Source organism: Poecilia latipinna, unplaced genomic scaffold, assembly GCF_001443285.1.
Source record: "Poecilia latipinna isolate Pla-1442-1.1 unplaced genomic scaffold, P_latipinna-1.0 Scaffold90, whole genome shotgun sequence".
Lineage (NCBI taxonomy): Eukaryota > Metazoa > Chordata > Actinopteri > Cyprinodontiformes > Poeciliidae > Poecilia > Poecilia latipinna.
In genome coordinates, this window is record NW_015112706.1 from 494,737 (window position 1) to 510,057 (window position 15,321).

The window sequence follows — 15,321 nt, forward strand, 5'->3', positions numbered from 1 at the left end:
TTATTTACACCACCTCACTGATCTAGTTTTGAAATGATTTCCAAACCTCTAGGAAGTTTATTTTAATTTGGAATGAGGCAGTCAAAAAATAAATAAATAAATAAATAAATAAAACAGTGTAAATAACTTATAAATAAAAATAAATAAATTTCTCTAATTTGATCTACTACATATAAATGGTATATCAAAATTTATCCTTCTTAATAATCAGTGAAAAAAATCTTTATTGGCGTGACAGCAAACCCTTCGATTGCTGACCAGCTTTTTGCTTTTTATCTTTGGTAATGAGCTCCAAGTATTTTAGGCTGAAAAGTCAGGACTGTGGCTGGGCCATCCAGAAACTTTAATATTGCTTCCAGTTAGAGGAAACATGTTTGTAAAATTAAAAGATTAATTTAATCCTATAAATTTGCTAAGGGTGTAAATAATTTGTGGTGCAATGTACAATACTAATTAAACAAATAAGCTGTATTAAAATTCTTCCCACTGTTTTAGGGACGTGGGAAATACCAATAAAACGTTCAACATTTAGAGTTTGACTTTTATTGATCAAATTGAGAATTTCAGCCCTTATATATATTTTTTTCAAATAGTATGTGACTTCTTTATTGCGTATTTATAGTCCTTTTTGATAAATTTTTATTGCTTTTTTTTATTTGTCAGCAAACATTTAATTTCAGAGCCACTTTTGTTGCAAATGCAATAAAATAAAAACTGGCTAGAGCCGTAAAAGATTTTGCCAACCTCTACAAAATAAAATATTTATTTTTAAAGTTGAGGAAGCTAAACTAAAATTGATTTCTATTTTCAAACTTTAGAAAACAAATCATCTAATCTTTTTAAAGGGGAAAAAATATTTTGTAAAAATGAGACCAGGTGAGTGATGCATTTCAGTCACTATGGCAAAGAAAATAAAGATACACGCCCACTTTACACTATAAAACACATAGTTTGAAGCCTTGCACTTTGTAGCCTTTCTGTTTAAGATATTTTATGCAGAAATATTGCTGTTAATGAAACATATTTCTTATTTGGTGTTATGAGAGCCACAGGAGCCAAAAGTTGCTTCTCAAGAACGTGTGGAAATCCTGAGTGTGGACTACATCACCCAGAATGCAGTGCGAGCTTTAGTCACCGCACCTTCGCCGGGTGGAGCTTGCAAACGAGGGAACGTCCGTGGGTTGCTGCCGTGTGAAAATTGTTTGACAGGAGGAGTGCTCAGGGACTGACACGATAAGTTAGTTGTTGCAACACCGCATCGGCGGGCAGCTTTTCGGTCAGCAGCGAGGCCAACCCGGGAGCGACAAATGATTTGTTGGAGTCAAACCAGCAACAGGGCACGGAGCGAAATGTCAGCGACTGTTTCAGCCCTGAGCCGCGGAGAGCGCGACTAGTACACCGCAACGCGGAAAACATTCAAGGCGGCGGAGAGAATGCGAATGGTGCGAAGATACCGAAACCAAACAAAATGGAAACCATGTAGCATCGCTCCAGCCTTCCATATAGCTAGAACTAACGTTAGAGTAGAGAGTAGATAGCCAAGGAGCTAGCGCAGTAACTAACATATATACATGTAAAGTTATTCCCCGGAGGAGGTGAAGCGGAGCCCAGGCAGGAGGTGTCTGTTGAATCAGAGGAGTTCATCAGTGCGGACAGGAGGAAGAAACAAGAGGATGCTTCGGAGGAGACTGAACCGATTGGTATGTGTGATTGGCATCATTATTACGCACACATTATTAGCTTATGACTCACAGCTGTCTTGAACTCCATGGATAGAATGTGGACAGGAAGCCAAGACTGGACTTGAGGCTGTTTATGATCGTTAAAAAGCGCCAGAATGGCACAACACGTCCTGTTTGCTTTTACAACAAAACGCTGTTTGCAGGCACTTCCCAGCTCTCACTGGGTAACCAGGCAGCTTTTATGCAGTTTCCCTTTTATCTACCAGGAATTTTACTACACAACTATGCGGATGTAAAGTGAAGTCCGTCCACTCAGGTCACTAGTGGACATTCACTCCGGCGCCATGTGCTCTAGTTTCGTTTTGACCTCCTCAAGGGGCTCATCAGGCTGGGGTCCCAGCTCTGAAAAGTTTCTCTCTCAAGAACTTGGATTTACTTTTATTTCAGCGATTTTAGTCCTCCCCGGAGGCTTTCCATTAACAGTGCACATACTAAAGTAAAGCACCATTTAATGCAGGTAGCAGGTGACGCAAGATGGCGCTTTAATTTATTTTGCTCTCGGCAGCTTCTTCACCTAAAAATGTGCATCTACAACCAACTTAAACAAGTTAATTTATTTCAGTAATTGAATTAAAAAGTGTGAAACTTGTAGCAAGTTAAGTCCTTACTACCAGAAGGATATGTATTTCTGGTCAATTTAACTCTAGGTTGGTTAGATTTTTAATGTTCCAGAAATGTTATTGTATGGCCAACGGAATCACAAAGAAAACGCCTGACTTGACAGTGAGTTAGCCGACAGTCAATCCACAAGAATGTAAGCCACAATAGGACATTTCTCAATAAAATAGGTGATCACAGTGCATCTAAACACATAAAAGAAAAGTTTAGTGGAAGGAAAAAGTGTAGCAAAACAGGTGAATGAGTTACAGGAAAAATGGCAGCTTGAGGGGATTGTGAAGTCAAACCCCGATTATAGTTTGGGGGTGATTTTCATGGCGTCATTTCTTCAGGATGCAAAACACACACACACACACACACACACACACACACACACACACACACACACATCCAGGTGACAGGCTACGACTGATAGGCTACAGATATCAGAAGTTTCTTACCTGAGCTAAGGTCCTCTATTTTATAGTCTGTATTTTTAATTTACTGTCACTTATTTCATTTATATATTGATTTATTTCCACCTGTAGTATTTCCACTGTGAATTTTTTCCCCTCCTACTTTCTCTGTCCGTATATTTATTGATTTATAGTTTTTGTTTCCTTTTTTCTCTTTTCTTTTTCCTTCTGACCTCTTTCTTTGTAGCAGGTAAAGTCATAAAGGGGGGAATGGTGGGAAAGGAAACTTGATGGGTGGAAATTCAGAGTCAGCTTCTAAGTTGGGAAAGTTTTTAATTTTTGGATGCAATATTTGCTACTTTAATTGCATTATCAAGCCATTTACTTATTGCTAGTTTTATTGCCAATTTTGGCAGGATCAGTCCTCCATAGAAACGATGAAGCATCTGGCTAATTAATTCAGGAACAATTCTTTTTGGAACGAAATGAAGCAGGGGAGTGAGAAAAACAGATAAAGGCAACCACAAGAGTTGATGAAAAAGGCAACAAATTATAGCAATGTGAATACTTTAACTTATTTATCACATGTGTCGTGAACAATTTGCCTACGTTGTTAAAATATTTCTCTTCCAACAAAGTTGTTTCTATGGAGAGGAGACACAGCTGTGAAGGACGATTACAAGAAAAGTAGAGAAAGAAGGAACATAAATGAATGTCTTCAACTAAAGTAAAACTGTAGTACCATTTGTTCCTCAATAGTTTTCATGCTAGCAAATATAATTTTCCTTAAACCCATAAGTGTTATGAAGTCAGAGAGATGAAGCAGAGAAAACAAAGCAGGCAAAGAGACGGGAGAGAGCAGCTAAAATGACAAACAGGAAGGCAGAAGGAGACAACAAATTAATACTGTGTATTAGATAATATAAGACCTGCAGACAAACGCGCTCCCAAAGAAAATCAGTCCCCCAAAGTGAAGCATGTAAGGGGGAATCTCTCCCATTTTAAAGAGTGAAGGTTAGACTTTGATATAAATTGGTTTTCATTAGTTTTAATAAAAAGTTTGTGTTGGAAGTTGAGAGGACCATATCTGTGTATTTATGTGTGGGCTGCAGATTTTAAGAAAGCATTGACCTGTGATATGGTTCAATATTACAATATTGTTATCAGTACATATGAACCCATATTTTTCTTTGTCCTTTTTTCCATGATCATGTTTCCTGCACCACTCTGCCTAAGTCTTAATATTTATGTTATTAGAGCATATGGGGGTCCATTCACCCAGACCTTAACATATAATTTCCTTCCAAATGTTACATTTTTTTTATAACAAATAATAACTTCATATATTTATTTGCAAAGTAGGCTAAGGACATAAAAGGGGGATTTGTTATGCGTGTAGTTTGCTGCACAGTGATGTAAAGTGATGACTTGCAAAAGGCTGCCACACCTAGCATGATTTCCACAGAACCAAGAGGAGAGAGTGGAGGGTTATCAGGGAGTTGTCGGTGTCTGACAGCTTTGCATGAGACTGGGAGCTCCCTTTGTGGAAACGTGCTGAATTCGAATGTCACATGGCCTGGTGTAGAAACCTGTGGAGACATGATTGTACCCTCACATGTTGTGTTTTGCATTTTGTTTTAAAAACTCCTCATCTGTGTCTAGATGGCAGCACAGGTTTTATGGTACTCCGCAGGGCTTCTCACCCACTACTTATAAGTTTCCTTTATGTGCTCTTTCATCCAGAACTGTCATAATCTGTGTGTGCAAACTCATAATGAAAAGAAAGTATACCTCTTTTTTAAATGCAGTTTACAGATGTTGCATGTATTTGGGGTTTTGTTTAGTTTTCACTTGTTGGTAAATTTAAATATTTCACAATCTGGAAAACACTTTACAGATTAATGTCTTAGACAGTATATGGATAAACAATTTATTTGTTTGCAAAACTCGTTTGTAAGATTACATCCAATTTAAAAGAAAATCACAATATTATAGTTTTACAGTGGATTTTTCCATCTGTGTTTTCTACACACTGATAAACAGAACATTTGAATAACTGTTTGTTTTTTTGTTAAATTTGATTTTCTAAGGGTTTGTGATCATTTGGAGTCAAAATCAAAATTGGAATACAAAGTTGATCAACTGCACATCCCCACCAGAGGGTGTTTTTTTTCTCTTTTTCATCATAACTTTTCATAAAATAAACAACAAGCAATAGCAAAACCATCCACTCCATTTTAGGCTACAGAGACTTCAGTAAATTACTTAAACTTATGAGATGTCTGTAATTGAACCAGTCATCAACAGCTGGGAGACTCAAACAAAGCATTGTGTTTTTAACACTATTTCTACATTCCTTTGACTTATTGCAGATCTTTCTCTGCTGTAGTTCAGTGACATTTAAGGACCCTCATATTTCATATATGGACTTGATAATAATGACATACAGATCATAGAGTTAGTGGCAGTTCCAAAAACAACTGCATTGCCATTTAAACTAGACTACCATTTAAAATGCATTATAACTCTACTTTAAAAGCTGATAGTGGTTTAGTGAAAAAAGAGGCTATTGCCATTATGACTTTATGTTTGCGTTTAATGGTTTATTATAGGCGCCTAATTACTTTTTTCTATTTAAGCCAACAAGATCATGTACACAAAGATTTAATTAACATAAAGCCGTTTCTATCTCTTGTGGTAATCGTTAGAATGCTTCCTGAAAGTGGGTAACTATCTGCAGGGTTTATGAATGCTAAAGCCCCTTTACAGCCACTTTATCATTCACTAATGCACCAGTTACTTGTTGTCACCGGTGGGCTGAATCCCCAGCACGCTGTGTGAGCAGTATAGATACTGACAGTGAAGAAGGAGAGGCAATATAATAATTATAGTGCCTGACCCTCCTCCTAGCCCCACTCTAAGTGTTGCCAGGTCAGCTGATTTTCCGGCTTCTGAAGAGGATTGCTCCTGTAATTTCTCCTCAGTGTGAGCTGTAAATAATATTTTGTGCAGAGCAGCCAGCAACACTGTCACTGATGCGCACCGTGCCGTTATCTCAGACTCTGGCTCTCTTCGTCTTGATTCACAGCACCCTCCCCTTGCCCACGGGAGGTGCGCAAGCTTCACGAAGAGGCAGAAAGATCGAGAGCAACTGCTCAAATCGAACGAAACAGAGGAAGCTTTTTGTGACCTGCTTGACGCTTTTCATGAAACATGGCTGAGGGAATGTGTGGTGCAGGGCTCCTTGAGAAGAAGGGAGGCTCCAGCGGTTGTAATGCTCTCGACAGGAATGCAAAAAAAAAAAAAAACACAGCTTCCTTTGATGTTCGTTCAAGGCCTTGAAGGCAGCAGTGTGATCTGTGAGAGGAGGAGCCTGGTGGAAATGTGATAGTATTCTTTGTGGGAGCCCCTGCCTTCAGTCATAGGATTGTAGAACATTCACCTAAAAAAAAAAATAATAATTTCGTTTTGCACCATGGTAACTATTAAATCTCCTCCTACTCACTAGCTCAGTGAAATTATGCATCAAGTTTCTACTTTATATTTCAACTTTTAGTGAATAAGACCACATTGTAGCCTTAGTGCTGAAGTTTGCTAGGCTTTTTTGGAGAAGAAGAGAAACTCTCTCCAGATGCTTTCATCTTGTGCACAATGGTAGGAAATTGTCAGACATAAACACAATTGATGTTTGTTTTCAGTAAAAAAAAAAGAACATTGTGCTATAAAAAAAAGAATCCACCTAATAGTTATTTGTAAAATCTGACTGATTCTTGCCTAATTCTGTGTTCAGGAGTAAATTGGATCATCATGTTGGATCTTAACATTTGCCCTCCAGATTATTTTAAGTACTGTTGTTGGTTGGCAAGTATTACTACCAATACATGCCTTTAGCTGTAAGAAACAGCCTCAACAACAAGACAATGTGCTACAAGTTACATGATGGAGGCAGTTTTGTATTTAATAGAAAAGAAAGGGATTGGATAAATATATACATTTTGAAGCACATGCCCCTAACTTGTATCTAATTGTTGTAAAACTAATCTGCTCATTTACCTTATAATAAGCTATAGTTTTAACCAACACAACAAATCTTAGCTGCTGTTTCCACCAATTGTTTACTTTTGCTCTGTACAGTATGTTCATGCATCATGTCCTTCCTCTTGTGTGCTATAGGCAGAAACACTCTTTTATTCTTGACCTGCAAGCTCTTTTTTATCTTCACAGTAAAATTGCTGTTATAAAGCTCATGTGAGAACAACGGGAAATGCAGAAAAATTCCCCACAGAAATTGTCCTTATATGACTCCTAAACTCTTCCCAGTTCCATTGTAAAACTGGCTTTAGAGCAGAGGGAGGTTAGCTTCGTCACCTTGTTTTATTGTAAAACTGTGGAGATAAACCAGTCATTATGGTATCTGTAGTGTTTATAGTTGGTTAGAGAAGCCAATCTCACCAGTTTGGGTTCATTTTCCAAGCCTTTGTCTCATACGCTGTGAAGCTGTGGAGTTGATAAAAAACGGGAATATTAAACATCACTGCGAAACCAAACACAAGTTCTTTGAAGAAACTTAAAAATAAACAAGCTAAGAGCCCAGTACAAGAGATCCACCCAACACACACATTCTTTCACCGCACAGCAGTGTGGGTATGAGCCTTCTCCTGCAGATCACACGGGTTTTAGGGCCGCATAAAAACATCATTCAGCGACATGATGGTGGTGAAAGAGCATTCGACTGCTGCTGCTCGGATCAGACATTGCCCAACTTCTGGTCTATGTTATTTGTCACAAAGAAAAGAAAATGATCTGTGTGGATATGCTGGAAATGAGGCTACTTTGGGCACACAAGAGGAGAAGACATGTGCTGCGTTCCAGTCAGAAAAATCAACTGGAACGCCATCCGAAGGCGCATTTCCCAATGGAAAAGTGTGAAAAACTCCAACTACCCACAGTTATAACTTGTAAGATAACTTGTGTGTCTAAAATCAATGTGACATGCAGCACCTGCAACTCTAAACTGAAGAAATGAAAAGTGGTGTTTGCTCATGAAAAGTAAAGCATAAAATAATGTTCGCAAGCGCACAATTTGAGGCTTTCAGACAGAACAAATTTCTCTTCGGCCGTTTGAAATTTACACCGTTGTTGTATTATCTGAATTAGAAAAGGAAAAAAAAATTATGAAGAGAAACTGCATTTTTGTTAACATTTTCTTTTTTTTTATTTTTAGGAAGAATTACTTTTATTCTTGTGAAGAATATTTTTCTTAATTATGATTAAGGTGTGAAGTTCACTCTGTTTTGCACGTCCGGGTTCAGACATGTAATAGTGTAGCAATTTAAAGATTGTGGTTTGGTTTACACATCTTATCTGAGTGGTTTTTCTGTGCATGCCTGGGTACCGCACTTATCTCTTCTTAGTTTTTCTCATTATTGGGTCATAAATGAATGTTAAGGTAATTAAGTTTGTTAGTCAGAATCATCCATGTCCACATTTTGATGCATTCTGCCACGTCTTGGTCACATCATACATTTGCAGCTGATGGAGTTTGTTTATTCTGATAATTATGTTACTTTATAGCACTACAGGTATAAAATGGTAATCTGTTTGGAAAGAGACGATTTGTTTCAAGAATGGTTTATACTTTGATTGAAATGCATGCTGAGGAGTTTGACATTTAAATCATGACAGTTTTTATTCTTTTTTTTATTTCAGTTTTAGGTCCACCTCTTCTTGTCGTGTTAAGTTTTCCATCATCTTGAAGCTACATTTATTGAAGCTTCAATAAATGTAGCTTCAATAAAGCTACATTTATTATTTAAATGCAAGCAGAGGCATTTACAATACCTCTGCTTGCCTGAGGCCCTTATTTACCACAAGGTGTTGGTATGCGGGAAAGGTGTGAAGAATTGCCCGTATTTTAAAGCTTCTGCGTCGTCTCGAGCTGTGTTTCAGGTCAGGAAGGACGACACCTCAGGCCTGACATACACACTTGCACCCAGTTACATTTTGAAGAGTAACGCCACACACGTGCATGTTTGCTGACATACTGGTTTTTGCAGTTTAGGTATACTACAATTAACATAACAGTCACAACGTTTAATGCTGCTTAATGTTGTAGTTGCAATATGACAACAAAGCTTGCCATTGGGTAACCACTTTGGTTGCACTAAAGTTCTCTCAGCCCTCACCGTCTCCCTGCAACGTATCCTTCTCCTCTCAATAGAGTTCAGTTTCTCATCATCATCAGGAAACCCCAGCAAGCTGCAGGATCGTTCACATCTACCGCATCCAAAAGGAAGTTGTTTTTGGGGGTTTCTTTGGACAAATCTTAGCCACTGTCTTGTAACCTCAGTTGCCAGAAAAGCTGTAGGGGTACGACTGTTTGCATTTCTTACCATCTGGCCTGCTGAGTGGCGCCGCTCTGTGAGCTGCACATGTGAACAAACTTTCTCAGAGTGATCAGTTTTTGTGTAAACAGCCAAACTCAAATAAGCCTGTGATGGTTGTGTTTAATAAAAGACTGCTGGCTCATTCCATTGACTACACAGGAGAGTTTTCTGTTTCCACCATTTCACAGTATATTTTCACTAAACAAATGTAAAACATGATCTGATTGCTTTATTTTAACACATTACTATTACTGCAAAAATAATATAACAAACCTATTCATTATAAGACATTATTTTTTTTTTTTTTGGTAACACTTTATTTGAAGAGGGGTGAATAAGACTGTCATGACACTGTCATAAACATGACATAACACCTGTCATGAACATGAATAAGCACTTTTAATACAAAGTTGACATTATTCAAAATGTCTTTGATATGACAACTTGACGTTAACCAAGAAATCATTACTGTTTAAACTTTACCTTTAATAACATAAAGTTACCTAATTTTTAAAGTGCAATCAGTAATACTTTTATAACAAATTTATATCAGTAATGATTTCCTGGTCAATGTCAAGTTGTCATAACAAAGACATTTTGAATAATGTCAACTTTGTATTAAAAGTGTCATAATTTACCAAATGACACTTTATGACAACAGTCATAAATATTCATGAAGGCTTATTGATGTTCATGACAGGTGTTATGTCATGTTTATGACAGGTGTTATGTCATGTTTATGACAGGTGTTATGTCATGTTTATGACAGGTGTTATGACATGTTTATGACAGTGTCATGTGAGTCTTATTCACCCCCCTTCAAATAAAGTGTTACCGTTTTTTTTAAATGAATGTTTATGATGTTTTTATGGGAGGCATCTGACATGATCTAAACCAAATTTCCATTTTATGAACAATAAAGTTTTAATCTTATCGTTTGTATGCGTCTGTTATTTTGATTTGGTACAAACATTTACTGGATGAGGTGTTTATGACGCAATGACGCGACTCCAAGTGGGTTCTGGGGTTGTTAAATAATAAACTCTGGTTAAACACTTGAACCGCTCTGGTGGAAAAGCTCTAACTGAGATCTATCACCTGAAAAAGATTACAAAGCCATTTTTAAGGCTTTGGGACTCCAGCAAACCACAGTGAGTGCCATTTTCGAGACATGGAGAAAATGTGACTTTCTTGCTCTTTTTTACTCTTAACATTACTCTAAGAAGTCTCAGGCCTCACTTACTTTGTGTTTATTATTCAGTATGAAGACCTAGACAGCAGAAAATTGTATTTCTTTTTCACCAAACGATAAAAAAAATAAAAAAATAAAGGCCATATTAACATTCCAAGAAGAACTTTTTGGAAGATCTGTCACTTCTATTGTAAAACTTTACCCACATTTCAGAAAAAAAAAGACATCAGGCATCAGACAAACCTGGTGGTGGCAGTATGATGCTCTGGGCCTGAAATCGTGAGTCCTGCTCTCTACCAGAAAATCTGGAAGATAATTTTAGATGATCAGTTCCTTAACTTAAGATTAAGCAACTCCACAAGTGGCTTTGGAAAATAAGAAGGTAAAACTGGTTAAATTTTGTGGCTAAAATGAAGCAAATTTACAAATAAAAGTGGGATAAAATTTCTCTTCGGTGATATGAAAGACTCAAATGGTTGATAGCTGCTGTTCAAAACACTCACGGCCAGGTTGGTGTGGCTGCTCTTTGTTATACTAAGGAAATTAGTTTTTCATTAATGAATATGAAAACTTGAAACCCACATTTTGTATTTACTTGCTTACTCTGTTATAACTTGAACCAATAAACTGTGACAATCTGTAAAGGGGAAAAGCCCTTTTCTCATGACTGTCATGATTTTGATATCTTGGTTTTACTGAAAGTTATGTAATGGTTAAAATGTACAATCTTCATAACTCAGTTTTGATAAAAAAAAAGAAAAAAAAAAAAAGAAACTGCTTATTTGTTTCTGGAAACAAGTCTGATCGAGTCCCTTAGTTGAGCACATAATAGCTTATTTGTGGGTCCACAAACCATGCCTGGAAAGTAGAGGTACTTGATTCATCCGGCCTGTTTGATCAGGAAAAATGTGTATTGATCAGAGCCGTGCACAGCTTTGCCGCCATCATTCTTGCAGCCGTGAACCTGCTGCTGGCGAACAGAAATGCTTACTGTGATTTCTTTCTCTCCTCTGCGTTCTCCGTCTGGCCTCTTGCACTCTGTCCAATAATGGAAATGCAGCCAAAGGAGCTCATCTGCAACACGCAGCGGGATAATAAATATATTTAGTGTGGTGAGGAAGGCGGTATGAAGAAAAAACCGGATGAAATATGGTGGAGGAGACTGCAAAGCCCTGCGTGACTCACTTAAAAGCTAGAGGAAAACCGGAGGGGTACAGTACCCTTGCCTTTTTGCACCTCTTCTGTCACTTTTTCTGCCTAATGGACAGACTTTTTCAGGTGTGGATAACATAGGAGTGGGGCGGTTCTGGTTAAGTGACCAAAGATAGCTTTTTGTGGCAGTTTCTACTTCCAACCAGAAGCCAGATTGAATTCTCAGTTTGTACCTCTAAATAATTCAGATAATTTCATTTATTTTGAATTCCCCTCACATTGCTCCACCCTTTTCTCAATCTCTACATTTTCTTCAGACTAGTAGCACTTAGAAGTCCTCCAAATCATCCATATATGTATAAACAGTCGTCCAGAGATTCCCTTTTGCCGACTCCAGCCTCAGCGTTAGTCGGAGTGTTCGCAGTGAGATGTGAAGAGAATTTTGAGCTGTGTGTGTTTGGACTGTGTGCAGCTATTTCTCATTCTGTCTCAGGATGTTGAAATGGGGTAGAGGTGTCAACATCTGTGGCCTTTTGTCATTCTGGTAATGAAATAATCTAATGAAGACATCGTCTGGGTTTAAGAATGGGGAACACTGCGAGTTTTAATGAGTAGTATTTCTTTTAGAAAATCACCCGGTGTATGTTGCACTGTTTATCTCTGCAATATGGTCCCAGCCAAGCCTGCACTGTAGCTTGGTCACAGCGAGAAATTTCTGTTTTTAATGTCACACTTCGTTTGGAGGAACTGCCTGTTGAGAAAACCACAATCAACCATGTGCCCTTAGTATTGAAAGGAAAAAAAGCCACATTGATTTTTGTCATTAGTCTTGTTGCCCTCCAAAGTGGTGTCCAAGGATAATTAATTGAATAGCAATTACAGCTAGTGTAGCACAGCCCGTTATTAAAGATAATGTCATCAGTAGGCCTGTAGCTGAGATGGAGATTTTTAAAGCGCGTCAGCAGTGGGATGTACTGTAATTGCCTTCTCGTTGGTATTGCATGGCTCCATGCCAGCCACCGGTGGGAGGAGAAAGCTATTGTAGTGTGCAGTTTAGTTAAGTTTCAACCCAGGCTCCACATGAAAACAGTGGCCAGATCAAGCACCTTTGTCTAAGTGCCAGAGTTTGTGCCACACACACAAATGGAGGGAAGAAACTGTGCACTTGCCTGGAAATGCCATACTCCATTTAAGACGACACCGCTTTAAACTCTCTTTAATTATAGATAAGTATTACTAGGCTGCAGCTTAAAATTGTCTAATTTTTTATGACCTTAAAACATGTTCAGGGGTTCTGGAAAATAACCTGTGAAAGCTATTTATGCAGGACTTTTTGGGATAACAAGTCTCTGAAGTTGCATGTGAATAAAGTTTGAAACATTTATAAATATGGACCGGTTACTGCTGTGGAGGTAAATTAATATTTTAAAATGTTGCCATTTCAACACAAAAATATTCCAAAATACTTTTCTTTAAATTTAGAGTTTTTTTATTGAGATGCCACAGTTTCTTTAAGCTGTAATTAGCAATTTAGTAACAGCAATAAACTTCTCCCTCTCGACGGATATTATGGGAGTTCGGTTATTTTATTTTATAAATGAATTGAGCTTTGAAACAAACACGGACATGCTACATGGAGAGCATATTTTTTGTAGAGATCAACTAGAGCAGCAGGGTAGGTTGCACTGGTTTGGGTATTTGATTCACTATTTAGTAGCCGATTGAGCTGTCAGCTGATTAACATTTTCCTGCATTAATTCGTACTGCAGTAGAAAAGAACGTTGCAGGATTCATAACTATTCATAAATATTTAAACAGATGATGGCATATTAGATTGTCTGGAAGGTTTACTACTTCACAGTTGCAGGTGCAGGAGCTTTGCTGACCTTGTTATGGTGTTCTCAAACATCACTATCGTAGCGTTAGCTCTTAGCATTGGCACAGATGGGATGTGGCATCCGTCAGTAGTTCCTGTCTGTGTGTCTCTGAGGGTAATTACCTCCCAACAACGCTTTTGTGTTTACCATGTTGGCTAAAGGGGGTGGTGTTTTGTTTTTTTTGTTTTGGATGTGTTTGCCGTGTTAGTTTAAAGCTTGAAGCAACTTCTAGCTTGGAGAGGAAATGAGCTGAATGTCTTTTATTGTTGGAGGAAATGTGACAATTTGGGCAAAGTTTGTATCATTTTTTTATTTTGCTAATTGTAACTGATCTAATTCAGACAGTGAAGAGAAAAATGGCATGCCTTTTTTTTCAGTGTATGTAAACTTCTGGCTTCAACTGTAGTTTAAAGTCAGTTGTGCATCTTTTCCACTTGTTGCCGTTGGTAGTACCATGTGGTAGTCATTTGACTTTTCAAAACTTCTTTTAAACTCTAGGTGTTGCAGAAATAATTTGCGAAATATCTGTCTGTGGCATTTCGAGGCAGCCAAATGATTGAGCAAGCAAGTTGCAGTGTGAAGTCTGGATGATTTCCCCTCCTCCACATTGTCGAGGGACATACTCTAATGTAGGCCAGTACCAGCCCATGGTACTGTGCACTTTGTGTTTTGTGCTGCTGTAGGGATGCTAGAAGAACAATGAGCCTTTGCCTATCCACAACAGTTCCTTAGGATCAGCCCTCAGTTCACGCTGGACCGTCGCTCCTCTGTGAGGTTATTCATCACTGTGTGCAGACAGCAGACGGCAGGGATTGCTGGCTTTGATATGTGGCTTTTATACACAGACCAGGTGTTGGTGAATCCAGAATGAAGGTAAACGTTGTTATAGTATCACTATAAATCTCGTATTTGGTGTTTTATTGATGTCAATCCTTTTTGTAAAACCATTAAATTATATTTATGTATCATATTTGTTCTTTAAACGGCGCCATCTGTCACTGTGTATTACGTGAAGATCTCTTGCATTATATGGTATTTGTTTAGTTGCTAAATACTTTTAAAAAGTTTTGAGCCTCTTTCCAAATGTCTAATTAATGAACATATGAAGAGGACTGCCTTAAAAACCATTTGATTGATTTACAGGTGGATAATGTAGCTATTGTTCTTGCCTGCTTCCTGTTTTTGTTAGCAGTTCCTTTTTTCACTATTGATTGTCTCCAGACAATAGATTTAAAATGTTCCTGCTAAGGTACAATTTAAATCTAGTTATTTCAGTAAATGAAGTTATGATAGGGAGCAACATAAGTGCATCAAATTTAGGAAAGAATGAAAATTTGACAGTTGAAATTTTGACAATCCTTTTTTACCGTATCATCAAACTAACAAAACCGAAAAACTGTATTTTGAATTTTAAAAAGTGAAAAACATCCAGCTAAGTAAAACACAGTATGCTGACCAAATCCATAGTGTCATCTAATTGCTGTTAACCAAATACTACTCTGAAAACTGATAAAATGACGTAACATCGTTAGTTACATTTGTGCCTAGTTCTTAAACTATAACATTTATTAAAGGTATAAATTATGGAACAACAGCTGCTTAATATAATTGGAATCTTAAGTTCTTTTTGCACAAAATATTGCACCTTTTTGTCATGGTGCTTTTTACATAACATTACATATTTTTTTTTTTTTATCACAGGTTCTACATTGCATACTTCTTTGTGAAAATGAAAAAAACAATTAAGGGTTAATAATTGGACTATGTGCCCTGGTAGCTAGTTTTCTCAAATCAGAGATGTTTGAAGTTATTAGTAGGTTTTGACTACCTATGTTTTGTGACACAAAACAATTATACAAAGTATATCTTGTAAGCAAACGAAATGTGTTAAAGCCTTCTTCCTGCCAGTCGACTTGCAGTTTGCAGCAATAAGTGTGGGAGGGGCCACTCTGCACCTGA

General features: G+C 37.6%; 1 protein-coding gene across 6 annotated transcripts in view; it reads left to right on the plus strand.

Moving 5' to 3' along the window:
* Positions 1-1,138: 1,138 nt before the first annotated feature.
* The window catches only part of atp11c (ATPase phospholipid transporting 11C (ATP11C blood group)), a 54,210-nt gene continuing 40,027 nt past the window's right edge, over positions 1,139-15,321 (plus strand). For 5 of the 6 annotated variants that reach the window (XM_015023926.1, XM_015023947.1, XM_015023955.1 and 2 more), the window contains exon 1: positions 1,139-1,700. In XM_015023926.1, the coding sequence (XP_014879412.1) occupies positions 1,674-1,700 (27 nt within the window). In that variant the 5' untranslated portion in view covers positions 1,139-1,673. Of the gene's footprint in view, positions 1,701-14,116; positions 14,236-15,321 lie in introns of those variants that run through there. The other variant, XM_015023942.1, reaches the window with a different exon arrangement.